The sequence below is a fragment of the Sitophilus oryzae genome, unplaced genomic scaffold, assembly GCF_002938485.1.
Source record: "Sitophilus oryzae breed Bouriz unplaced genomic scaffold, Soryzae_2.0 scaffold_811_pilon_pilon, whole genome shotgun sequence".
In the NCBI taxonomy this organism is placed as follows: Eukaryota; Metazoa; Arthropoda; class Insecta; order Coleoptera; family Curculionidae; genus Sitophilus; species Sitophilus oryzae.
The window spans coordinates 1629506-1654739 of NW_022147430.1; the positions used below are offsets into that span (position 1 = coordinate 1629506).

General features: G+C 32.1%; 1 protein-coding gene across 3 annotated transcripts in view; it reads left to right on the forward strand.

Moving 5' to 3' along the window:
* LOC115889174 (protein pellino-like) overlaps nt 1–25234 on the forward strand; it is a 217256-nt gene that overhangs the window by 171289 nt on the left and 20733 nt on the right. For all 3 annotated transcript variants that reach the window (XM_030909130.1, XM_030909131.1, XM_030909129.1), the window contains exons 3-5: nt 9296–9527; nt 11556–11750; nt 17994–18185. In XM_030909130.1, coding sequence (XP_030764990.1) covers nt 9296–9527; nt 11556–11750; nt 17994–18185 — 619 coding nt within the window. The remainder of the gene's footprint in view (nt 1–9295; nt 9528–11555; nt 11751–17993; nt 18186–25234) is intronic.

Consider the following 25234-nt stretch of genomic DNA (forward strand, 5'->3'; position numbering starts at 1 on the left):
ATATATATATATATATATATATATATATATATATATATATATATATATATATATATATATATATATATATATATATATATATATATATATATTCAGCCCGATCCATTCATAAATAGAATTTTAAAAATCAAAAGCCTCAAAAAAATGCCGCCATTTTGACAGCTGTCAAAAATTCGGGTCATGCCTTGCAAAAAAATGTATTGTCATTGGGACTGAACCTACATGCTAAATTTCAATCTCCTACAATAAAAGGAAGTGGTTTTAATTTAGCTGACAAGATTTGCCCCGAACAAACGTACATACATACATAGATACATACATAGATAGTTACATACAAAGCAAGTTAAATAAAAGCTTATAAAAATAGCCTCCAATGAGGAAACTAAATAAAAAAATGGTCACTTGGCGTTAGCAAGCCTCCAAATAAGTAGTCTTCATCATTTTGAAAAGCTCTAAAGTGTGAATATACTTTTGAATTGAACATTAATTTTGAATTGAATTGAAAATTAAACAGACTATATTTTGAATTATTTCCATAATTATTTGTGCAACCAGCAGCCGCACATCCCGGAAAACCTTTTCCCATTCCATCAATAAAAATAAAATTGAAATAAAAGCACAAATACCTATGGTTAAATATAAGAAAAAAAATCGAATTAAAATCTTCCGTAATACGGCCCTACGCGCCACCGCGGTGGCGCGTAGGACCGGTGGAGGCTATGCATCGACTGAATGAGGCTGACTGTTGGTCGCTTAATTCAGTTAGCGCATCGTCGGAGTGGGGCGTTTTAAATTCGAGCGTGGGAAAAATTGGCGAGTGTCAAAGCTATGTTATTCTGTAAGCTGTGGTATTGCTAAGTGCTTTAACATTTGGCTTTCAAAAATATCAAGACGGGAAGTACGGGAAGGGTGAAAACTATAGTCTGTCCAACGAGAAGATCCTTGATAGTGATAGATGTGTCTGTCATTTTAATTTCAAAGTAGTTTATTTTATTTTACAAAGAAATAAGTTGGTATAACTGGAACGCATAGCAGGATATATTTAAAATTTGATTGACAAGATGACAAGTGATTACTTCAAAATATTGTGAAAAAAAATGTATAAAACTGAAAAAATGTAATCGAGTTATTTTATTTAATAAAAACGGTATGTGTTAATACAAAACAAACAAGAACAAGACACTACATACCAAAAAAATATAAAAAAGAACTATTATTTCCTTTAAAGCTTTATGAAACTACCCGCATTTATGATTATATTTATCAATATAACTTATGTACAAATACAAATTTGTAATATTCCACAGGAATAAATAAAACAACATAGGTAAATAAAACAAACTATTTTATTAATAATAACACCTACCAAATTTTATACCTTAAAGGTTGATTAATTAACTTTTAATCTTAATTTTTTTAAACCAGTACCTTTTGACATTATTTTTCTGCAGTACTAAAATCCATTATTTACCTATCGTGTGATGTCGATATTTTACAGCTACTCCAGTTTTTAGTATGTGTTTAGTTTGATCCTTCTACCATATACGAGATGCACTTATCTACGACGAAATGGTATACAAACTTTATCGATGGCACCTTCATTGGTGTATAAGACTTTCTGCCTGGGCAGCGAGTATTAACCATAAACTGTGCTCTGAGTCTACAGTTAATGTTCACTCGATTTTTCCTCCACTTGACTTCAAAAGACACAAAACACACGTAATAATACGAATCAAAATGCATCATCTTCCAAAACGCAGAGTATTTAACAAAAGTTGACACAAAATTATAACCTATAATTTGGCAAGACTTTGACAAGCGTCAAAAATGACAAAAATCTAAAGGCGAGTTCATACGCATCGGCGTCCATTTGTCGTTCATCGTTCCGTCAAACCAATAAAATTGAAATACGATCTGTCATTTTTTAAATAAACCAATAAAACCGGTTAAAAACAACAAGACACGACGCATGACGGATTTATATTTAAACCCATCCATAGATAACTTAAAAATTATTAGAAACTTTTTTTAGTAAAATAAATAGATTGGTATGGGACGTCATCTGCTTTTCTTCTTTGAAGAAAAAAAAACAGAGTATACCCATACCTCTACATAAATTTAAATATTTTCCAACTCCACCGACATCAGATTTTCTTTTCGTGAAATTATCCCTCTAATATTTACTATATTTTTTGTCTCTTGTAAAAAACGCTACATCGCATAGATTTTGTGAAAAAAAATTTTGAAGAATTTATTTTTCCAAAACATACCTACAAAATATACAGCAAGTTCCAGTATTTTGTAGACAGAAAACTACGTATTTTTTGGGTCAAAATAAGTTTATACCTTTAGTATTTACCTTTATACAAAAGTGCTTCGTTTGTCAGTTAGAGGGAATCAATCAACGATAAACCCGAAACTAACATAAAATTTCATATTTTCGCCAACTAGATTATTAGAACAATAGATTTTATGTAGTAGTGGGAACTATCGAATGAATACTATCGAAACATTCGATAGTTGCAATTCATTCGAATAATTCGATAGCTAGTAAAAAAACATTCGTTGAAAACTATTCGAATAAAAATTATCGAATAGATGCGTCATCTGCCTTGAAATATTGTATTCTAATAATTCGGCAGCAAAAACCATTCATTTATAAAATTCATTCATTTATCAAATTCATTTATTCGTCAGGATCGATTATAATAAAATATTAACTGGATTTTAGTTGTCGCCCGGCGATGTAGGTTTCTTTCCGAGAAACCCGACAGCGGTCGGTGGCAATGCTATGAAAGAAGCCGGCATCTTTGATTTTTTGCGTCATTGCGAGTCATATAAAGATAAGGACACATTATTTTTTTTATTGAGGTGCTAGTATTTACACAAAAAATACATTATGAAGGGCGCTGTTGCCATATATTGGTATTAGTTGATATTAGCAAAGAATATTATTGTTTGGCTTTAGTTAGTTAGGGATAGTATGTCTATATATTTTGCATTTTTTTTATTCATATTCTGTTGTTACACTGCAATAATACTTGTTATTTTGGATGTAGGAAAATGATTTTTAATGTTTTTAAGCAAAGACTGGTTTAATAAAAATAATAATAACAGTAATAATTTGTTATACCTATTAACAACAAAATTTAAAATAATTTAATATAAATTATTTAATAAAAAAATATAAACATTTATTAATTTTCTAAGCATGCAGTGTAATGGAAGGAAAATATAAATAAAAAATTAGAAATCAAAATTATTTATATTAGGTACTTTATATTACTATTTAAAAATAATATTTACTTTTACTGGCATTTACTTTAAAAAATAAATGAAATATTTCTTCGCAAAAAACTACACCTAAGAGAATTAGCATAAACAAAATGCAAACATCGTTAACTTTTTTTTTAAATTGGCACGTGTAAAACTTTCAATTTAATTTTCTCACCCCATAGTTTGAGTTCGATAACCATTTACTTAACCACATTTCTTAAATATGATTATTAAGTTCAACTAATTCATATTATTTAAACATCTAAAATACAAATATGGATTTTTAAAATTAATTCTAAGTTCATCTCATCTCTCTTAAAAATTGCTACTTCTCAAAATTTCCCATTAAAAAATAGACCATCTATACCATATAAAATAAAATAATTGAAAGATCGGGCTACGGAAAATCACACAAATTATCGGAAAAAAATTGACACCTGCACACGTACACAATCGTCAATTAAAAAAAACTACTATTTTAGTATTTTAAATATTTTAATATACCCAAAATTGACACACTGTTTATAAGGTGAAGTTATAAAAATTTGGAAGAACTAATAATGCACTGACGCACACAAAAATCAAACGAATACTAAATATAAGCCACGACTATCGAATGCTTTTGATAAATGATCAAAAGCATTCGATAGTCGTGGCTCAACGATAACCATTTAGTTGCACGGCGAGGTTGTCACATATGCTTTAGTATACAAATGAATGAATGATTTTATTCGAATAAAACCATTCGATGGTTGAAATCATTCATTCAGTAACCATTCGATAGTCTAATTCATTCGATAGTTCCCATCGCTAATTTTATGCGCCTCCATAACTTGTGGCAAAAACATTTTTTGGAAGTCAGCTTTGGAAAATTTTTTTTTTCCTCAAAAAGTATGCACGCTGGCGTTTTTTTACAAGAGACAAAAACTGCAGTAAATACTAGATGGACCCTTTTACGAAAAAAAAATCGGCCGTCGGTGGAGTTGGAAAATATTTAAGTATAGTAAAATTTATATAGGGGTGGGGGTAATTTTTACCCTTCCCGTACTTTTTCTTGGATTATGTGAAAGTCAAATACTCTTAGCAAAACATGACAAAGTTTGATGCCCTCTAGCGGACAAACGAAGCACTATTGAATAGAAGTAAATTGTATCCAATTAATATATTTTGATGCTAAAAATACGTAGTAGTTCTACGTCCAAGGAATGTTGGGTCACCCTGTATAATGCCTACTATGTATATGATATTCGGTCTGAATCTGAACAAAGACCCATTAAAAATCAAACAGTAATTGGCGCTATATGTGCATGTGTGTACATGCATTCTGAACATCGGGTTTAAATGTTGGAATATTGCCAAAGTCCCAGGCCTCTAATTAGTATAGAAAGTGGACTATTGATAAATCAGACTAAACTGCAGTATCGGAACATTTTTTATTTTCGATTTATTGAGCTATATAAGGATGCACCTAGCTTCGTTTCATGATAAGTTAGCTTTGGTCAATATTAATTCGATATTCTTAGATAATAATAAAAAAATATTTGCTGTTGTACCAATAGTATAGAAGCTACGAGAGGACACGAAGACGATTTAGGCGCGATTCTCGAATGTAATACCACAAGATGTTTCGGGATTACCGAATAATACTTTTACGACACGAAAGGCGTTACGCACCAAGCGATAATCACTTAAATGATTATTACCCAGCTAACAAAGTTATTCTATAAATTTAAGCTAATGGAACATTTATATTCTATTAAAGTTTTATAGTTGTATTTAGGACACTAAATTACTGTATTAATGGAGCATATGAGACTATTTTGTTTTCAAGAACTGAATTGTTCTTTAAACTCATTGCAAGAACGTTCTTAGGGCATAAATTAATTATAGAACAGTTATAAGACCAGTGTAAAATTTGCTCTATAAGGATGCTCTGTGAAGTAATTTTACAGCAACGTGCTTATAGAATCAAATTATTGTAGAGCCGATGCAAATTAGAGCTCAAAAGAACAAAACCATACCCTGTACAACTCTTATACAATTATCCCATAATGTCGCCTGTGCCGTCTTAATAGAACTATTGAATAAGAGTGGTATGTGACGATTATGCTACGAACACCAAATAGCAGATATGAAGCTCTATGGAAGTTTGTATCGAGCTTAATGGGAGTAGTTCTATAAGGTTATTTTATAGAATAATAATGTAGTTCTTATACAATAATTATAAAGCAAATTTGTGTTTTTCCATCTTTTTTGATCCTTATAAAAACGCTACAGAATTAGGTACAATATCTCAATTATTATTGACACCATTTTGTTTTAAGTGTACAGGTTTTGGGCAACGTCCGAGAGAACGTTTTGTGTAAAGTAGTAATAATGTGTTTTAGACTTAAATATGAATTAATTAACCATTTAACATTCAAATCAACATAGCTATAAGAATATAGGTATTTAGGGCACTTAATTAGGTAATTTAATAGGTCATCCTTATTGTTAAGGAAAAACTTACCGTGACCATGAAATATGACAACATGACGGATATTAATTATTAAGATGTTATATTGTATAGTAGCTACTTATGAAGTATATTTGCTCTTTAACCATTGCAATTGACACAAAAATGTCATATTATGAAAAATCCATGTTGGAAGTACCAACGAGGCCTTTTTCTGACGGCCATTTTGTGAAGAAAAGGGAAAAATTGTGTTTACTAGCATATTTCTAATAAAGGATCAACGATAAAGGTGGAAAGCGTTTTATTTTTACTGAGAAAGATATTAGAATAAAAATTTTACTTTTTATTTTTGATTTTTAGTTTTTTTTACCATATAAAATTTCCAGAACTATGAAAATAGTAAGATAAATTGAGAGCGCGTCAAAAATATGTTATTATGACCCACATATTTCACCATAAAACTTGTTTCGCATTAAAATTGTCTTTCTTCACTCCACAAACCAACTTATAAAAATGTGTAATGACTTTTCAGATTACACTTAATTGTTTTAGGGAGTCCATTTTAATTTCCGACCAGTTAGTAGTGTTAGTGCAGCGTTATAGTTTTGGTTATAGTTATACCAAACAGAAATACTAAAATGATTTAAACGTTTTTAAATGTACTATATTTGCAACAAAATAATTGCATAATGAAAAATTTATGCACACCTTTAGAATATTAAACTAAAAGTTCATTTGCTATACCAGTAGGTACTCTAAGACAGCAGTTTCGAACTGGTACAGAAATTTTATAGGATTGTTTTAAAAGTTCTGTAAGACCTCTTAGAACGCGCGCGTTTATACAACAATTCTATAAATGTTTTCTGCAGAAGTAAGAAAACAATTAAAAGGCTAAAAAGTTCTACAAAACGGGGCCCATTTCTATCGTATAAGTGTTCTAACAACGTTTTAAAATTGATCTTAGAACAAACACTATTCTATAAAATTTGCTCTGGAAATGTTCTGACGATTTTTATAGAACATCAAATTGTTGCCTGTGTACTTATTAATCACATCCTTCTATATAGGAAAAATATACATAGAGTTGTATAATCACTATATTGTATCGTCATCGTCATGTCGAGCCGCCGCGCCGCGCCGCACTGTGTTTCCATCATATGGGATAATGGGACAAAAAGCATTACGTTCTCGAAATTCGAATGAAATTTGGTATCTGGGGGTTTTCGAGGTCGGGGATCACGAATTTGAGGTTAAAATTGAGTCCTTAAATTTTTGGATAGAGTATCTTCCAGATTTTTTGGAGAAATATTGAAATAAAGCAGGGGGAATCTGTTTTTTACCAATATTTAATTTGATAGGGATCGATTTTACCCCTTCAATAAATTTATTATACTTAGGAAAATCTGGATACTTTTAGTTTTCCAGAAATTAAAAAAAAAGATACTTTTAAAATCCCGTTAAAATTTTTCTTGAGTGTATTCTTTACTTGGATGTAAAAGTTAATTTCATCTAGGACATTTTTAAAAACTCTGGAAAAGTTGAGTAACAATAATTTATAGGTATTATACCGTTAGACCCGGAATGGTTTTAAGCGCTTTCTAATAATAAAATACCGCGGTATCTGCCTTGTAATGCTTAAAATAAAGATCGCACTCTAAACTGTAATCTATACCATCTATACTAATATATAAAATCCTTAAGTGACTGACATACTGATTAATCACGATCCTGCTCAAACCACTCAACGTAAGAAGCTCAATTTTGGCATACAGGTTGATTCTAGGGTGTAGAGGTTCGATAAGAAGGGATTTTTCGAAATTCCAGTTCCAAGAGGGTGAAACCACCCCTCAAATATTACAATATTTTTTATTTAAAAAACGGTCAAGTTTTCGAAAAAACGCTTAAACACGTATATTTTATTTTGTTTTTTTTTACATATTTTAAGATTTTTTAAAAATGTATACAGGGTGTTTCGAAAAATCTGATCATTGATTAATCACGATCCTGCTTAAAGCGCTTGACGTAAAAAGCTGATTTTTGGAAAACGGATTGAGTTTAGGGTGTAGAGGTTCGATAAGAAGGGATTTTTCGAAATTCTAAGGGGGTGAAACTATCCCTCAAATATTAAAATATTTTTTGTTTAAAAACCGGTGAGTTTTTCGGAAAAACTCTTAAACACGTATATTTTATTTTATTGTTTTACATATTTTAAGATTTTTTATATATTTATACAGGGTGTTTCATAAAATATGACCATTGAGTAATCACGATCTGCGTAAACTGCTCGACGTTTAAAGCTGATTTTTGGCAAACAGATTGACTGTGGGGTGTAGAGGTTCGATAAGGGGGGGTTTCTCGAATCTCAAATTCCAAGAGGGTGAAAACGCCCCTCAAATGTTACAATATTTGTTATTTAAAAAACGGTTATTCTTTCGGGAAAACGCTTGGACAAGCATAATTTATTTGTTTTTTTTACATCTTTTGAATTTTTTTAAAAAATCATACAGGGTGTTCCAAAAAGTTGTGTAATTGATTAATCGCGATTCTGCTTAAACTGCTTGACGTAAAAGCTTATTTTTGGCAAATGGATTTTTCAAAAGTCAAATATTACCAAGTGATATAATAATATCGCCATATTGTTTTTTATCATGCTGACATAAATGTGAGAAAATTTTATCCAGTTTATATGTTAATTTGAAATTATTGCTTTGCTTTATCATCAATCATCACCATTACAAATGATTAATTCGACGCGAACGAAGTCGCGGGTACACGCTAGTATATTTATATTTTTTTAACAAAAAATTACTTCATAAACTGGTGACTAATAAAGTTCCAAATACCTGTTATAGCATAACTGTACTTCATACAGTTATGCTATACCTATAATCCCAAATATGAAGTCCATTAATATTAATATATATTGTCCAATTTTTAAGTTTGACACCTACTTTAAAAAATATGACTGTACTTTACCAGTTGGATAGTTATTTTTATTACAATATTTAAAAAGCTTTTTAAATTAAATATTTATTTTTTTTAATAATTACCTATGACTCTTAGACACGCTATACATAATGAAAAATTGAGTGGTATACGAGGGTTGAAAAATTCATATATTTAACATTTTTATTCAATTTGTTTGGATAATTATAAATTTCAATTAAGATTGTGCGTCCGACCAGAAACACGATTATGAGGTTTTTTTCGCGAATGGTTCTTTTAGGCCTGAGAAATTATTTGCACTTAATTAAGAGTCAATGTGTAAACCCATCCATAGTTAAAAAATATAAGAAACTTTTTTTAGTGAAATAAATAAATGGATTGGTACGAATCAAATGGACTGCTTTTTTCTGCCATGTCGCATCGTCTGTCGAAATCTTACCTGAGAAAAAAAAAACAGAGTATATTTTTTTCTACCTCTATATGTAAAATATAAAACAATATCGTTTGATCGCCATAGTAGCACATGTTACTTACGATTACTACTTTACAGGGAAGATATTACATTAAATACTCAAACATATTCACAAAATATTAATCTCTACTGTTTCCTCTTTTCAGTTACAATGGATTCCTTCCACAGGGAGACCGCGGCAGAAGACGTAGCAAATTCGTCTTGTACAAGCGACCGGCTGCCACGGGCGTCAAGAAATCCAGGCACTATGTCGTCAAAACACCTCATTCGTCCCAAGCGATATTGGACACGATGCAACACTCAATATCGTACACGCTCAGTAGGAATCACGCAGTAATCGTCGAGTACACTAATGATGAGGAGACTGATATGTTTCAGGTTCGGTTTGTTATATTTATTTATGCTACAAGGTTCTTAGTAGAATAATTATGATTTTACTAACAACTAGTTTTTAATCACCAGTCAGAAAAACCATTGTTCAAAATTGTTTTTTTTTATACAAAAACGGAAAGATGTAGAAACAAAATTTTTTATGGGTATATGTGGGAAGGCAATGTGCATAATTTAAAATTATTTTGAAATCTACAAGGTATGTCAGAACTAAGATCTACACCAAAGTTATATTTTTTCTTATGGAACACCCGGTATTTTATTTCATATTTGAATCCGTCGACACAGAATAAGGCATTTATTATAAGGGTCAAATATGTTTACAATATGTTTTGGTTTTTGAGATATTTAGAGATATTTAAATATGCATGCTATAATAAAAATGATTGTCAACACCCTGTACATTGCTTTTCAGAATTAATTCTTGTGCTGTTTTTTAAGCCAAAGAAATAAACTTTACTGAAAAAATTGATTGCTTCGTTTTATATATACAGGGGTATCAAAAATTGCTGGTCTATTTTAAATATTTATTTTACATAAAAACTTCATTATTTCAAATACAACACCCTGTGTATTTTTTAAATAAATCGAAGCATATTCAAAAGTTCTTTCAAACTATATTAGGATTTCCTATACCTATCTAGCTCAGATTTTGAATAAAGAGCAATTTTTCAATAATATGGCAACCAAGAAGACTAGTAGTATCGTTTTGGCAAGTTTTTAGTGACAGTTAGTAGCTATTTTCAAAATCGAAATTAGTTTATGGAGTTTATTTAAATTTATACCAGTTTATTTTCAGTTACTAGTATTTTCCATATTCTATAGTAGAAGTAGTTCTTTGATTTATTTTACGACTTGTAGATATATGGATTTTCTATAAAAGAGACAATTATGGCAAATTCATTTTCTTCACTTCCAACGATAGGTTTCTATCTCTCTCGATATATATCGACCTAAAGATGCCTTTTTTATAAACCACACTAAGAGCTCTGCGAAATAGGACAAGTAGTTTTTCAAAGGAACGCTTATCAGGGAGATTCCTATTTCGATATCTTTGAGCACAAGCCTTTGGGGCCAAGATGCTAAAATATATAAAATAATAAATACTTACTTATTAAACTATTGTAGGTAAATTTAAGTAAACTGTTATAAATCTAAATCTAAATAATAATGTCCACAAACCAATGCCGATTTTGTAAATAGTTAGTCACTAGAAAATTGCCATGGTTTTATTGAAAAATCGCTTTTTATTCAAAATCTGAGCTAGATAGGTATAGGAAACCCTAATATAGTTTGAAAGAGCACTTAAATCTGCTTCGATTTATTTAAAAAATACAGGGTGTTACATTCGAAATAAAGAAGTTTTTATATAAAATATAGCCTTAAAATAGATCAACAATTTTTGGTACCCCTGTATAAATTTAAGGAAGCAATAACATTTTTCAGTAAAGTTTATTTCCCCACCTTTAAACTCAGCAGAAGAATAAATTCTGAAAAGTAATGTACAGGGTGTTAATAATATATTCAATTGTGGCATGCGTATTTATATATCTTTAAATATCTCAAAAACCAAAGATTTTAAACATACTTAAACCTTATAATAAATGCCTTTTTTGGGCCCAAGAATCCAAAAATGAAATAAAATACCGGGTGTACCATAATAAAAAATATAACTTTGGTATGGATCTTAGTTCTGAAACACCCTGTATATTTCAAAATAATTTGAAATTGTGCACATTGCCTCCCCAATTATACTCATAAAATATTTTGTTTCTACATCTTTCCGTTTTCGTATAATCAACCGAGGCGAATGAGGTGCGCCACCCTGTATATCAAAATATAAATTTAATTTTTTGTTTAGGGTTAACAGGGGTAAAAGGAAACTAGGGGTAAATGAAAACAGCTCAAATTATCTATTCAAATATCCCGTTTTTAAATTGTATGTATGTCTGTTGGTAGCAGTGGAAACACTGTTGAAAAGTTCTTAGCTTTAATGTAATTTCTTGTTTATTTTAGATTGGTCGATCGTCGGAATCGCCAATAGACTTTGTAGTAATGGACACAATACCCGGAGACAAGAACGGAGAGGTCAAAGTGAACCAAAGCACCATATCCAGATTTGCCTGTCGAATATTGTGCGAAAGAAACAACCCAAAAGTGGCCAGAATATATGCGGCCGGTTTCGACACATCACGAAATATATTTTTAGGGGTATGTATTAATTTTAGGTAAACGTGTGTCCCATTTTGGTTGGAATCATAGGATATCTCCGTTATTAGTGAAGATAGAAGGATGCGGTTTGCGCAAACTTGTCCCACTTTTTTGTCAAACGGAAGGTGCTGTAAACAAAATTTTCATAGCCCTTTGCGTTTCTGAGCTAAAGGGTCTTTATGGAAATTTTCATGCAATATGGGTAGTGCCCCCCGTGCGTATGGAAATTTTGCAATTTATGGTAGTGCTCCTGGGTATCTTTTGCTATTATGAAAAGATATCGAGAAGGTGAAAACTGTTTATTGTAGAACTTTTTACGTAGAATACAGTGGCGTAGTCTGTTATTCTATACACGGTGCTATAAATTCAAGGTACGAGCATTGGTAACTCGGTAACCGTAATAGATTAGAATTAGAATAAGTGGGAGGGGGGTTAATCTCTGCGACCTTAGAGATCTATTGTGTCCCCCTTTCTTGAGTTGTAACTCATCATACAGTCCTAGGACTTCCTACGGAGACTCGTGTCCCTCACAGTCGAGGAGCTACGACCCAGGCCGGGTGTCTACCGGCTGTCTGAAACGATAGCTTGTGTCGCCTGTTGGGTTTAGAGGTAGGAGGTAGGCTCCCGACCATTGGACGAGGTGATAGCTTGTATGCCATTTGCGGAGGATGGTCTCACGCAAGTGTCAGCCACCTCTCTTGTAGTTCTCTTTGGGTTTGGCCCCTTGGAACTTTCATTGTTACTGTTCTCAGTGTCGCTAGGGGGATGTTTTTATTACTATTATTACCAGATCTCATAGTGTTCCTATGAGTCGCTAGGGACAGTCGGTCCACTTCTACAGAGCCCCGCATGTAGAAGTAAGGGGTAAAATACAATGGGGTACCCCAAGGTTGAGGCTGTCCGTAGCCCCGCCCGGTGTCGTTATATGCCTTGGTGCAATTCCCTGGCCACGACACTACAGTCAGGGACAAGACGATGAGTGAGATGCTTCTTAGACCAAGCCAAGTGCTGGAGGGGATTCCCCCCAGCACCTGACCAGGAGCTTCCCCACCAACGACAAGGTCTTGCATCTCCTAGGGGAGAACCGTAATAGATACGAACATGGTTAAATTGGGGCAAAGTTGCGCTTTGGGATGCTCACCAAGATGCCATCAAAAAAGTTTTAAAAATTTCATGGATTAAGCATAAGGATTGCTGAGTTTTTTGGAAAATCAGTTTTATTTATTCCTGTCGTTACTTTTTAGAAAATCAAAAATCTAATTGCATATTCTCATAGCCACTTTATTAAAGCTATCTGAGAGTATTTTTAAATTTTCAAATTAGCTGATAATTTGTGAGATACAGAGGCCAACTTAATTTTTTTAAATACGGATCTGCATTTTTTATTTCAGATTTTGAAAGAACTCGGTCTCCTGATTACAATGATATGCCACACTTAATATTTCTTTTTTGTTTTGATTGTTGATATTTGAACACTATTTATTTAAACTAATTTCTTAATTTAAAGTCCGGCCCTGTTTTTTTTTAAATATTTAATCTATTCATCCTTACAATATTGAGATAAGCTTTCAAACTTAACAATGACGTGAGGTAAAACATTGAATACGGAAAATCAAATGCAATAAAATAATATAAAATAATTAATATAAATTTAATATAATATAAACAATAAAATCATTTTCCCGGAAGATGGATTGGAAATGGTAGAGCAGTATGATGTCCAGCGAGGTTCCTGAACCTATCGCTATTACTTGACGTCATTTGTAAAAGTGTCTAATCAATTCTTCTCAACATTTACAATAAAGAGTACAAAATGTATTCGGAATTATAAAAAGAAAGTTTAAAGAGCTATAAATAAAATTGTACTAAAAATAAATCTGTGCAATAGGGATGGTGGTAACCCTTTCGAACATGTAGAACATTAGAAACTAGTTTAATATTAATATTATACATACTATTAGATCGCACATTGAGATTTCAAATTCACAATAAAAAAAATTAAAAATTCTGACCTGGATATTATTTATTTGAATCTTCCAATTGGATCGATTTTCCTTATTCAGTGTTAATTAGCGTTAATCAATATTGTTGCGATGAATATAATAAGATTAAATAATTTAAGAAACCAGAGTCGGACTTGAAATTATTTTAAATAATAATCAAATAGTTTTGTTGCTGTTAAGGTACCCAAAACAAAAAAAAAAAGTATAAAGTGTGGCATATCATTGTATTCAAGAGACCGAGTTCTTTCAAAACCTGAAATAAAAAATGCAGGTCCGTATTTAAAAAAATTAAGTTGGCCTCTGAATCTCACAATATATCAGCTGAGTTGAAAATCTAAAAATACTGTCAAATAGCCGTAATAAAGTGGCTATGAGAATGTGTAATTAGTTTTTTGATTTTCTAAAAATTAAAGACAGGAAAAAATAAAATTTATTTTCAAAAAATAAGTTTTTTCCAAAAAACTCAGCAATCCTTGATATTTTTAAAACTTTTTTAATGGCATCTTGGTGAACATCCTAATACGCAACTTTGCCCCAATTTAACCATGTTCGTATCTATTACGGTTACCGAGATACCAATCCTCGTACCTCGAATTTGTAGCACCCTGTATACGAAAATAATATTTTTGAAGGTATGAACTAAAGTTGTAACGCAACGTAATAAAAAAAACGTCTGGAAAATGATATCAGGCAAGCTTTAAGATATTTGCAATCCCATCCCGTTATAATAAATCCCGTTATAAAAAAATGGAAAATTATATTCAGAGTTTCAGTGGTAACAGTTTAAAAGGAAAATATGTCAGTCCCAAATAAAATGTTATTTGGGTCATAAATGACCTAAATACAAAATATTTTCATGGGGTCTGTCCGTCTGTAACACGATAACTCAAAAACCGCTAAACCGATTTTAACCAAATTTGGCACAAAAATACTGTGGCACCCGAGAATCTTGCCATTAGTTTTTTGTGGAGTGGGGGTTTGATAAGGGGGTATGGGAGGGGGTTAAAATTTTAAAAAAATCGTAACTCCAAAATTACAGTAGCTAGCGAATCGCGGTTTTCAATTTAAGATTAGGTATAATATTTGCAACAAAATTTGTAATAACATCAAAATCACTCAAAGTCGCAGTTTTTGAGATATTCCGTGTTTCCGTAGTCCGTTTTTGGGAAAATCCATGTGGAGAACTCCAAACTCCCATCGGACGCGATCCCAGGTGGCGGATAGGGAAAATAACCGCGGACCAAAATTGGAAAAATTCCTTTACTTTGAAACTAAAAGAACTGCCTACCAACTTTTTATTTACATATTTTAGTATGGGCGGCTATACGTGCCTCCCGGTGCCAATTTTTCTTATCTATATCACGGTCTACTAATAAGAAAATGATATCTTTTAAATATTGCACTAAATAGTGAAAATAAATATAGACTGTTATATATTTTTGAGCTCATAGCAAGCCGGATCATATAATTTATAAATATACAGGGCGTTCTATTTGAGAAAACATAACTTTAGTTCATATCTTCAAAAATATTTTTTTCGTGGAAAAACAAAGCCACTGTATTCTAGGTAAAAAGTTCGACAAGAAACTGTTGTTACCTTCTTGATACCTTTCACAATAACATAGATACAGAGAGTGTCCCAAATTAAAAATGTCCATAAAGATCCTGTGTAGCTTAGAAACGAAAAGGGCTATGCAAATTTTGTTTACAGCATCGTCCGTTTGACAAAAAAGTGGGACAGGTTAGTGCAAACCGCATCCTTCTATCTTCATTAGTAACGCAGATACCGTATGATTTCAACCAAAATGGGACACACTGTACAGGATCCGGAAATAGTTCGTCGGACATCTGTAGCTCCTAATAAAAACCTTAAGGATTTTTGTTTAAGTGCAAGCTTAAAAAAGTTACACGTAAAAAATAGTTTTTATGTTAAATTGCGCTGTAATGTCAAAAATGTATTCAAATAGTACCAAAATTAAATTAAAATATTTTGAAATTCGTTGCAAAATTTGCCGTTTTTCTTATTTAAAATTACTTTTTTATTAAAAATAGCCACTTTTTGATCAAAAAAAGTGAAATGCAAAAATTGTGCCTCTGGATAGTTCACCGGACCCATATACAGTATGTCCCCGGATTGTCTTTACAAGAGGAAAAACTTTTGTATTAACGTTTTGAGAAAAATGCATTCTTCATAAAAATTTTTACTGGTTCTAAAATGGCAAATTCCGTTTATCCTTTTTTCATATCGTTTTAGAGAAAATTAAACAAAAAACATGAAAGTATAGTTGAATTTTCTGAGATCCTAAAAATTTAAAGACGTTTCTATGGTAATATAATTTCGACGAGCGTGTACCAGCGACTTCTTTCGCGTCGAATTAATCATTTGTAATGGTGATGATAAAGCAAAGCAAGAATTTCCATTAACATACAAACTGGATAAAATGTTCTCACATTTATATCAGCATGAGAAAAATACAATTTGGCGATATTATTATATAACTTGGTAATATTTGAGGGGTAGTTTCATCTTGTTGGAATTTTACTTTCGAAAAATCCGTTTTCCAAAAATAAGCTTTTTACGTCAAGTAGTTTAAGCAGTATCATGGTTAAGAAATTAGCCAACTTTTTGGAACAATCTGTACGATTTTTTAAAAAATTTCAAAATATGTAAAAAAAAACAAATACATTATGCTTGTCCAAGCGTTTTCCCGAAAGACTAACCGTTTTTTAAATAACAAATATTGTAATATTTGAGGGGTGTTTTCACCCTCTTGGAATTTAAGATTCGAGAAACCCCTCCTCATCGAACCTCTCTACACCCCACATCCATTTGCCAAAAATCAGCTTTAAACGTCAAGCAGTTTAAGCAGAATCGTGATTACTCAGTGGTTATATTTTATGAAATACCCTGTATAAATTTATAAAAAATCTTAAAATATGTAAAACAACAAAATAAAATATACGTGTTTAAGAGTTTTTCCGAAAAACTCGCCGGTTTTTAAACAAAAAATATTTTAATATTTGAGGGATAGTTTCACCCCCTTAGAATTTCGAAAATCCCTTCTTATCGAACCTCTACACCCTAAACTCAATCCGTTTTCCAAAAATCAGCTTTTAAATGAGTTTTTCCGAAAAACTCACCGGTTTTTCCGAAAAACTCACCGGTTTTTAAACAAAAAAATATTTTAATATTTGAGGGATAGTTCCACCCCCTTTAGAATTCGAGTTTCGAAAAATCCCTTCTTATCGAACCTCTACACCCTAAAGTCAATCTGTTTTCCAAAAATCAGCTTTTTACGTCAAGCGCTTTAAGTAGGATCGTGATTAATCAATGACCAGATTTTTCGAAACAACCTGTATACATTTTTAAAAAATCTTAAAATATATAAAAAAAAACAAAATAAAATATACGTGTTTAAGCGTTTTTTCGGAAACTTGACCGTTTTTTAAATAAAAATATTGTAATATTTGAGGGGTGGTTTCACCCTCTTGGAACTGGAATTTCGAAAAATTCCTTCTTATCGAACCTCTACACCCTAGAATCAACCTGTATGCCAAAATTGAGCTTCTTACGTTGAGTGGTTTGAGCAGGATCGTGATTAATCAGTATGTCAGTCACTTAAGGATTTTATATATTAGTATAGATTTCATTCTTTGATAGATGGTTATTTATCATTTTGATTAACGTCATATTTTTTGCGGTTGTTAAAGTATCACATTTTCCGATAACTATTCGTAGCAATGAACTAAATAAATGTTGTGCTTCTTTAACATTTTATAATAGCAAAAAATATAACATTAATTAAATCTATTAATAACAATCTATCAAAGAATGAAATCGAAATTTTATTACCATAGAAACGCGTTTTGAGTCTTAGGATTTTCATGTTAATTTTCTCTAAAACGGTATGGAAATTTGGAAAAGTATAAACGGTATTAACCATAACACAACAAGCAAAAATTTTAATGAACATGAAATTTTTCTCAAAATGTCAATAAAAAAGTTTTTCCTCTTGTAAAGACAATCCGGGGACATACTGTATATTTAAATATTTAACTGTATTAGAAAGGTTGCTTTACTTTTGTCCAAGGGTCTATATCTACAATATTAAAATTGTGTAGTTTGATTACCATTGCCTTTATCTTAATTATTGTATCGTGTGTACCGGTTTGCGACAATCCAATTTTTTCTTTCTCCGAACTGGAGTAGATGTGTGTTCAATTTCTTTTTATGGTGCAGGAAAAAGCGTGTAAATGGCAGGAGAACGGCCGAGAAATCGACGGCCAGACGACGAACGGGGTGTTAATAATGCACCCGAGCGGCGGTTTCTGCGGGGGAGAGGCCAAGTGCGGAGTGTGGCTGGAAACGTCGGTGGGGGGTGGCATTTTCACCAAGCGAGAATCCAGATCGGCTCAACAAAGGGGACAAATGGTAAGATATGGATATATTTAGGATTTCGATATACCGTGTTTTTTTTCTAATTTTGAAAAGGTCAAATATCTCCCCAGATAATTTTACGCAAAAGTTGTATTAGACTTTTTTGAAGAGGCGTTATACTTTCGTCTATAATTTCGTTTCATTTGGAATCGGCATTTAAATGTTTGCATGAATCTACTATCAAATTAGCAAAATTTATAATACGGCCCTGAGAAAGCTACAATTAAAATACCAGCCAAAATACGATTTTGTCATTGTGAAATTCGATCGCCACCATCGGAGAATATCGTAAACAACTAGTACCTATATATAAATACATGGGTTTAAATAGCTAGTATACAATTAATTTTATAATTTTTTTTTATCATATTAAAAAATTTATCATATAATTATTCTAAAAGTATTAGGAAGTATAATATGTAAAAATTCTTAAAATAGAAATAAAAAAGTAAATATTTTGATATCTTCAGAAGTTCTAACTTGTATTATAATTTACGATGTACTTAAACAGCCGTTAAACGGTAGCCTACTAAAATGCCGTTAATAGATATTGTGACGTCGTTCATGTCGGCGGAAAGTAATGCCTATCTATAAGCATTTTGCAAGAGCACCTGTGGCTCCGTGGCTGAGGCTATCGCTTCGTAAGCGAATGGTCCGTGGTTCAAATCTCACGCCGACCAAGACTTTTTTATATTTTTTTTTGCTTATAGCGTGATCTTATTGCATTGGTTTCACTGTTTTTAGTTGGATTGGTTTAGTTATTTGGCGGGTTGGTTAGCGTGGTTATTTGGATGGTGTTAATTCATTGGTTAGTTGGTTATTTGGTGGGGTTGGTTCGTTTTTACTAATTTATATTTGTTTTTATATTTTTTTATCAGTGTCGAGGTTAGTTGCGTTGGTTAAGTTGGTTATTTGGTGGGGTGGATAGCGTTGGTTAGTCCTTATAAAATTCCTATATTTCATAAAGCCGTCAAGTACGTCACATCAACGATGTCATACCTATTAACGGCATTTTAGTAAGCTACAGTTTAACGGCATTTTAAGTACAGCCTATAATTTATTTTTCCAGGTAAAAAACTTTTTAGATGAGTTCAACTACGGTAGCGAGCATAGTTTTAATCACCGGTTTTGCTAGTGGTGTCATAACTGGTGCTATTTAGGCTATAACGAAATTTTTAAAGGTACATAATTATAATTTTAGAAGATGTCTATAAAACATTTAATCACTATACCATTACTTTTGCAAATTATATTTTACCCTCTCATAGTATATGTATGTCTATTTAATTTTTTGATTATGTAACGAGCACTTTGTTTACTTCGTTGTTTCGTCAAACTGCTTGAATCCATTTTTGCTTTTGATCAAATCGGTGTGAGAAATTATGAATCTATAAAATGTTTCGGGAGAGTTGAATATCCGGGAAAGGTTGAGTTATTGAGTGTTATGCACCCAAAAACGCCCTAATTACGCTCTCCTTTACGCGTTAACATTTTTTCGGCAAAAAGTGCCGTAATAAAAGATTAACATTTGAAATTGTCACACGACGGCTAGTTTGAATTCTTTTTCAGTACCCGAAACAGCGTTACATCACACAAACCTCGTGTACCTGAGTGTTTTATGGTCTCAATAACCGCACTAGCAAAAAACTAAAATACTTAAATATTATGACAATGCCACGATTTCGATATTATTTTAATGCGATCAACATGAACTGTAACCGGGACGGCGTGAAATACATAACGAAAGTTTCTGATTTCTGCCGTATACAGCGCCGCGGTCGGAATATTTTGAAATCAACTCCTGTAGAGGTCTTTCCAAGCCTATAGATAGATATATCTTTCTAAGCCTATAGAGTAATTTTCTATAAAATATGATTTTCACAACTTCCGAAAAAGTTACGATGGTTAAATGGCATTTTGCTGGAAATAGTATCCCCGCTATGTGAGATACGTTCGCAGCTCAGTATCGAATAAGTCAACAGTTTAAAGAATAATCCTATAACAGGTATGAAACTAAAGGTTCGATATTAAGTATTAAGCGCATGGAAGTGCGAAAATAAAAATAATGAACAAGACGAAAACAAATGATTTGGATATTATTCTTCATGCTGAAGAAAAGAAAAACATTGACTCTCGTCTATTGCGGAGATAGTAGGAAAACACAGCATTATTCTTCGGACGCTTAAGATCATTAGCTATTACAAGAAGTAATTGGCCTGCCAGGTCTGCTGGTTTTTCGCAGACCACGACTTCTTCCTGTAGAACACACTCAAAAACCGTCTTTATGAGTATATTAAATAGAGAAATTTAGATTATCTTCAAACGCCATCTCTGTGGAATGCAACACTCCCCTTAACAGTTTTGTATTGTGAGTTATGAGGCGTAAATTTTGGGGTAATCATTTGGGGTATTTTATTCTTTAGTATAGTTGTTTAATAAAAGTTCCTTTAGTTACAAATATTTCGATTATTTCTTAAATTATTGTATGTTAGATTAGAACGTAATACGTTTTTTACATACTATGTGGCAGGGTTGGAAAAAATCATGATTTTTTTAAAAAAATCAAAAAAATTAGATTTTTTTTATTTAAATCAGATTTTTTTGATTTTAGTTCAAAACAATATTTAAATGGGATTTCCAAACGACTAGGACTTATTTCCAGTTAAAGTCCTGTCTTAAATGGCTAAATCTTTATAATTCTTCCCGATACCAATAACATCTACGGCGTGTTGTCATTTTTCCATATCGGTCTCCAATATATTCCGCAAAAAAAGTCGCTCGCTTCAGATCAAAAGGATTTTTTTTTCAAATATCTCAAAAATATTAACTTTTGTCATTTTAACATCTAAGCATAAAAGTAAAGCACTGTTACGCCTAAACATAAAAGTACAAAAATATATTATTAAACTGATATTAAGTGTCAAATTCAACGAGTGTACACATTGTTACTCGATTACTGTTCATATTATTTGCAATGTTTGAAATTGATTAAAAAATTATTTGTAATGTTTTAAAAGAAATAGTATGTTCTATTCGGAATAAAAACGTACTTTTTGTGCTTCCCTGTAACGTTGGAATAGCTTTACGATGGTCCTTCAAAGAGCATCGTCAAAAAAGTATAATTTTTACTCCTAATAAAACAATACACTATTATTGTTCAGAAATAGTCTTAAGACTATTTCTGAACTAACTCTAATAATTCTAATAATTCAATCTAACTCTAATAATAAAAAAAAGTGTAAAGTACTTACTGCAGAACAAAATGGTCATGTCGGTAGGAATTTAGAAACATACAACCGTTCCAAAAAAATATAAAACAACACATTTTCTGACAAAACGATTAGATTATCGGGAATGAAGATATAGTCTCTACATCAGAAGAACCTAGTTCTGCACTAGCCTTTGCGAATGATATTGTTACGTTTTTCGTCGGTTCCGTGTGGATAGAAAGTCACAATTTATTTAAACACTATTTATTTAACACTAATTAACAAAAACAATAACGATAAAAGACTTATAGAACTATTTACAAACGATTTATAACTAAGAATTTATTTTGAATTTTAGCGGGTCAACTGTACTTGTCTATTTATAACTGCCCTCTTTAGGCCACAGACGCCGGCTTTTATACCTACTGCTAAAGGTCTCTAGAATAGTCCATAGATCGTTAGGTGCATAGAGAAGGTTTCGATTGTTCTCGTATGTACTACTCCATTCCAGTAGAATTCGATGCTTCTCGAATCTTCGAATGAATCATTACGGTGTCTATTCTTTAATGCTATGTTAAGGTCATCCGAGGGCGGGCCATATAGTTAGGTTAGGTCGAGTCCACACCGGTCCGCAACAATATGTATTCGAACAGCGAATTTTTGTCACTTATACATAAATTTTAAAATAAATCCCTGTTTAAAAAATCGGTCCAACATTTAAATTGATGTAGTATAGATATTTTTATATAGTTTTATAACATTTACAATTATTTTTCGATTTATTATCTGTTATATCTGTTATAGAAATATTTTTTCTAGTTCTCTAGGACACATTTTTATAACTTTTACAGTTATTTTTTGATTTATTAAGTTTCAATAATTTTTTTTTTATTTAAATCACGATTTAAATCATGCCAACCCTGCTGTGTGGTATGTAGCGCGGCCACGAGAGTGATTAAGTAACGAACAGCAAACAGAATACTCCGCCGAATACTATTCTCAGTTTAACTACTTCCTTTGTAGATGATTATTCCAATTCGGAAAATAATTAACCACCCTTTCCAAACCATAGATAAAAGAAACAAGTTTAGATTGGACACTGCCCATAAGGACAATGTAAATACTATTTGGCGCTATTCTTACAACGGTCGCTCTCCAAAGCTTTTGATAATTTCTGAGCGATTCTGCTTTTCCGGAATTATGTCGCCAAATATTATTTATTCAAATTTATTATTATCTTTTAATTTTTTATTATCTTTTAATTTTTTAAATAAAATACAGTGTGTTGCATAAAGAAACTTTATTTTTATATAAGGACATGTATGAAACTCCCAATGAATCATGGGAAACCGACGTTATGCCACGATCCACGATGGTTTTTGCAGTTCACAGTTAACACAGCTTTTTAAGTTTGTAATGCCATTTTTTCACAATTATCACGGATTTGAGTGAATAAAATTTAAGAACTCACAAGATAGCAATAATTACTTTGAAAATGGACGCATTAAACATTTTTCGGTATTTTTTCAATGAGGGTGGTTTAAATTTTGAAAGATTTTATAATTTTTGAAGATTCTGACTTTGATAAGAGAAAATTATTTCTGTTCTTGATGGTTGTCTTGCGGTTGTTCTTAGCAACCGCTATAGCAGCGCCCTACAACGTATGCGCTTCAAAACAATTATAAGTTTTGGCGGCAAGCTGAGCATTTCAATCTAAACTTGTTTTCTTTATCTATTTAAAGACTAAGATTATTATACTTCCAAACTACAAATTCTTGTAAAGAAAATGTGACATCGAATTTGACAATGACAAAATCGTATTTTTTGTTGGTATTCTAAATTTCTCTGGGCCGTATTATAATTTTTTAGTAATTTGAAGGTAGACGTTTGCAAATAGCATTTAAATGCCTATTTCAAATAAAACGAAATTCTAGAATAAAGTACAACTTTAACGCCTCTTCATAAAAGTCTAATACGACTGTTGCATAAAATAATCTGGGGAGATAATATTTGACCTTTTCAAAGTTTTCATGGTATTTCCTGATAGAATACCGACTGTTGAATACCGAAAAACGGTATAATACTAGTAATGCAAACTAAATATCGATGTTGTTTGCGCGCGGAACAATTTCTGGCCATGTGTAGTCAATATCTATGTTAGGATTATCCTTTGTTGCAAGTAGAAAACTCGTTGACCTGTTCTCGTATTGAATTACGTACATAAAAAAAATCCTATCTAATATGGAAGTAATAAAAGCGCGTATAGGCTTGGTGCATTTCAGTTGATTTCAACAAATTCCGACAGCAGCGCACTCTACGGCAGAAATCAGAAATTATCAATATATAGTTCACGCCGCCGTCATGTCGATCGCATTAAAATAATATTGAAATCGGGGTTTTGTCATAATATTTAACTATTTTAGTTTTTTGCTAGTGCAGTTATTGGTACTATAAAACACTCAGGTACGAAGTTTGGTTTGGTTTGGTGTGATGTAACGCTGTTTCGGGTAGTAAAAAATAAGTGAAAAAGAATTCGAACTAGGCGTCGTGTTGTGTTGTGACAATTTCAAATGTTAATAAATTTGCCTAAAAAAATGTTAACGCGTAAAGGAGAGCGTAATTAGGGCGTTGTTGGGTGCAATAACATTCAATAACTCTACTTTCCCGGATATTCAACTCTCCCGAAACAACATTTTAACGAAGCAAGTGAGTAAACAAAGTGCTCGTTATACTATGAGAGGATGAAATGAGAGGTCGAAAGTAAGAGTGGGATAAAATTTTGTTCAAAGCAAAAGTGGGTTTAAATTTTCTCTAAGAGCAAAAATAGCATATACATCACAACTTTGGGCAAAAGTGAATCGAATATTAATCAGCGCAAAAATGGTTCGACAAAATATTCAGGGCAAAAAAGCTATAAAATATTAACCCGTTTTTGCGCTAAGAAAATAATACGTAGATTCGATAGACGATAAGAAAATGGTTCTTTTTACCTCTGCGCGCTGCCGTATTTATGTACTATCGAAGGGACGTTTTATAATACTATTGAGTATTGAGTGCTGTTTCACATGGAGCGGACGTGCGGACCATCGTGGACCATTGTGTGTATTTTAAGAATTGATGGAGTACTTTCACCTGTAGATCGCCCATTGGTTGAACAAGTACCATGAGTATTGAATGTATGAATACACACACTTTCACATAGGCGGATGATCCGTCGAAGCAAGGGATCGACGGATGGCTGTTGGACGAAATCATACGGGCGGACCATCCGCGCCCATGTCAAAATACTCATACAAGCTCATAGTACCTCTTCAATAAACGGACGGTCGGCGCGGACGCCGGACGGCCCGCTCCATGTGAAACGGCACAACAGGGACGATCAGCGCGGACAGTTTGAGCGAATGCTCCGCTCCGTGTAAAACTGCACTTCATACTAAATTTTATTTCGTGTTTTTGCACCTATTTTAGTGTGTTGTTTATCTTTCTTGACTATGGTGTTGTTCAGTATGGCAAAGCATCTCTAGCAGAGCTGCAAGCTCACAGAAAACTTAAGTCTTTTTTTGACTTAAATCATTTTAGTGACATAAGTCATTTGATTTTAAGTCGATAAATCAAATGACTTAAGTCATTTCATTTATTTCGAAAGATGACTTAAAATACTTAAATCTTTTTAACGACTTAAGTTATTTTAAAAAAGATTTAAATCTTTTTAAAAGATACAATATGACCGAAAAAAGAACGGCGTCAGCGATGACTATGAAATGAAGTTCGCTGTCATTTTATATGTAAAATTATATGGGGAATGTCATTGATGTTTATTTCCAAGCCAACTGG